This window comes from Sinocyclocheilus anshuiensis, unplaced genomic scaffold (genome assembly GCF_001515605.1).
Source record: "Sinocyclocheilus anshuiensis isolate Anshui unplaced genomic scaffold, SAMN03320099.WGS_v1.1 scaffold2917, whole genome shotgun sequence".
NCBI lineage: Eukaryota > Metazoa > Chordata > Actinopteri > Cypriniformes > Cyprinidae > Sinocyclocheilus > Sinocyclocheilus anshuiensis.
In genome coordinates, this window is record NW_015539844.1 from 9,811 (window position 1) to 12,878 (window position 3,068).

Genomic DNA, 3,068 nt, shown 5'->3' on the forward strand with positions numbered 1-3,068 from the left:
GTCAGAATTGCAGAAAAAGTCAGAATTGTGGAAAAAAAAGTCAGAATTGCTAGAAAAAAGTCAGAATTGCGGAAAAAGTCAGAATTGCGGGAAAAAAAAGTCAGAATTGCAGAAAAAGTCAGAATTGCGGAAAAAAAGTCAAAATTGCGAGAAAAAGTCAGAATTGCGGAAAAAGTCAGAATTGCGAGAAAAAGTCAGAATTATGAGAAAAACGTCTGAATTGCGAGAAAAAGGTGTAAAATCAGAATTGTGAGTATGTGACTTGGAATTGCAAGATATAAACTTGCAATTCAAGAGAAAAAAGGCATAATTGTGAGATAAAAAGTCGTAATTACATTTTTATGCATATTTTTTCCATGGCAGACACAGGTTTCCACAGAATCGACACAGGGGCAATGTGAAATCACTGTATTTTTGATTTTTCTCCTCTGTCAGGCTGACAACAGTCAGTTCAGCAGCCGTTTCTACTTAAAAAAACACTAAACATGTCTGACAAAACATGTACAGCGGCTCACACACACCTCATCCTCACAGTCACACCTGACTCGCCGTACAAACATCAGCCACGCTCTGCATCCGAATATAAAAATAAACATTTCAAAGAAAGATCCGCCTGAAAAATGGCACGTGACGATGAGGACGAGGTTGATTTCTGATCACTCTTCAAATGCTGTAAACATCAAGTGGCGTCGGAGCAGCTCGGGGCGGTTCGTCATGGAAACGGGGCTGATGAGGAGACGCTCAGGGGTCAAAGTTCACCAGACGGCGCATTTGTTGACCGGATGCATGGGCGACCCTCTGGGACAGTGAAACACACGGCCGAACTCCTCGAACTGAGACACGCTGCCCATCACCCTGCAGACAGACTTAGTTAAGACTAATTTAGTTTAAAAAGTAATAACAACTATATAGGCATATTAAAAATAATAATAAATATTAATTAATTAATTAATTAATTACATTAATATTTACTAAAATTATTTAAAAAATAAATTATAATGATGATGATAATATTAAAATAATAATAATAATAATATAAATGACAAAAACACACCAAAAAATCTAGAACTTTAACTCAATTTAAAAATGAAAAATTGAAAATATTAAAATAAAAAACAATTTAAAATATTGGAAAAAAAAACTATAATATCTCAGTGATACTAAAATAACACTGGTCATATTTCAGTATCAAATATACAAGGATAAATTATTTTAAAATAAGTGAATTTTGATGTACTAAAATAACCAAAATTAAAACTGAAATAAAATTAATATTTCTAAATAAAAACTATATAGACATAACCATTAACATTAATAATAATAATAATGACAAAACACACAAAAAATATAGAACTTGAACTAAATTAAAAAATAGAAAATATTATATAAATTTAAAATATTAATAAAAACTATAATATTGTCTCAGTGATATTGAAATAACGCTGGTCATATTTCAGTATCAGATATACAAGGATGAATAATTTAAAATAAGTGAATTAATCTATGTATTTATGAATTGATATAAACGCGCCTTAATTACACTAATTTATTTATTTGGTTATGTAATTATTTACTTGCTTTTATTTATTTCTGCTTTGATTATTTTGTCTGTTTTAATTTGGTACAGCCTTATAAATGTAACAATATTTCTAATAATTTCAATGTACAGAATTAATGATCTGTTAAGCATTATGCAAAACAATAACAACACAAAGAAAGTCGATATACTGTAGTTACCAACAAATCGGTCTCTAGATAGAGCTGGGGTAGTAATAATTATGTTTGACTTAGTAAACGCTTCTAACGAGGAGTATTAATTAAGCTGTGTGTTGTACCTGTAATGTTCAGGCGCGTGTTTATCCGTCAGCAGCTGCAGGTAAATCGACTGCGATCGTCTCTTCATACACCAGTTCTGCGATGCAAACGTGTAGAAAACATTTCAGAGCAGCTGAATATCACTGAAGCAGTATTAACTAATGCTGAATTAACTAATCTGCTTTACCTGAGCAAACGCGATGAAGAAGAGCTGCTCGTGTGTGTATTTGAGTCCCGGCAGAGGACGCTCCGGCCCGTGTTCACGAACCCACTTCTGATATGCCTGCAGACCGGCACAAATCAACATTCATAGATGATTGAATGATGTTATGCAATGTGAAAAAATCAGTGGAGTTTGGGAGCCACCTGGTGGCTATTTTTGGTATAGCACTTAAAATCTCAAATTTTTGTGATATCAACTTCAAATTTGGAACATAACTTAAATATGCATATGGCTTTGATTTTGTCGAAATTTTAGATTCAAAAATATTTTCTAAAGTATTTATTTAAATATTTTAGTATTTTTTATATTTTTAGTACAGTACATTTTTTACAGTAAATTTAAACTTCTATACCTTTTTTACCTTTTCATTTTTTGAAATGCTTTCACTTCAGCAATAACATGCTGATTGTCTTGGTTTTATACATTTTTCGTGAAATAAGACATAATATCTTAAGTCATTTTGCATCTCAAGTAAATGTATATTTGATTTAAGAATGTTTAGAGGATTTTTGTACAGGAAAACAAGACAAAAATACTAAGGAAGAAATCAATATTTGCAGTGTTTATGAAGTGCAATAGAAATAAAGGTGATTTTTGTCTAGGCAAAAATCGCTAAATATTTAATTATCGTTTAATATAGAAACTTTAACTTATTAATGGTTTTTATTTGCCTAAAAGTGAGAGTTTATAGCCAAAAACAGGAACATTGCTCATTGTGGATTTTCATACAAGTTTTCAAGTTTTGTTAAATTTTGTAATTTCGAGTTGGAACAGACCGACATTGTGATTCTGATGAAACTCACATAATAAGACAACTTCAGTCCACCCAGATCAGCGATGTTCTCGCCCAGCGTCAGACGCCCGTTAACCTGCACACACACACACACACTCACACGCACACACTCACACTCACACACACACACTCACACACACACTCACACACACTTTCACACAAACACACACACACACACACTCACACACACACACACACACACACACACACACACACACACATAAACACGTGTGTTTG

The 3,068-nt window shown here is 32.6% G+C and overlaps 1 protein-coding gene across 1 annotated transcript in view; it reads right to left on the bottom strand.

Moving 5' to 3' along the window:
* Positions 1-335: 335 nt before the first annotated feature.
* Positions 336-3,068, bottom strand: part of LOC107684524 (endothelin-converting enzyme-like 1) — a 22,368-nt gene continuing 19,635 nt past the window's right edge. The window contains exons 15-18 of the mRNA XM_016480798.1: positions 2,842-2,907; positions 2,003-2,098; positions 1,836-1,912; positions 336-855 (exon numbers count right to left, since the gene is read on the bottom strand). Coding sequence (XP_016336284.1) covers positions 756-855; positions 1,836-1,912; positions 2,003-2,098; positions 2,842-2,907 — 339 coding nt within the window. The 3' untranslated portion in view covers positions 336-755. The remainder of the gene's footprint in view (positions 856-1,835; positions 1,913-2,002; positions 2,099-2,841; positions 2,908-3,068) is intronic.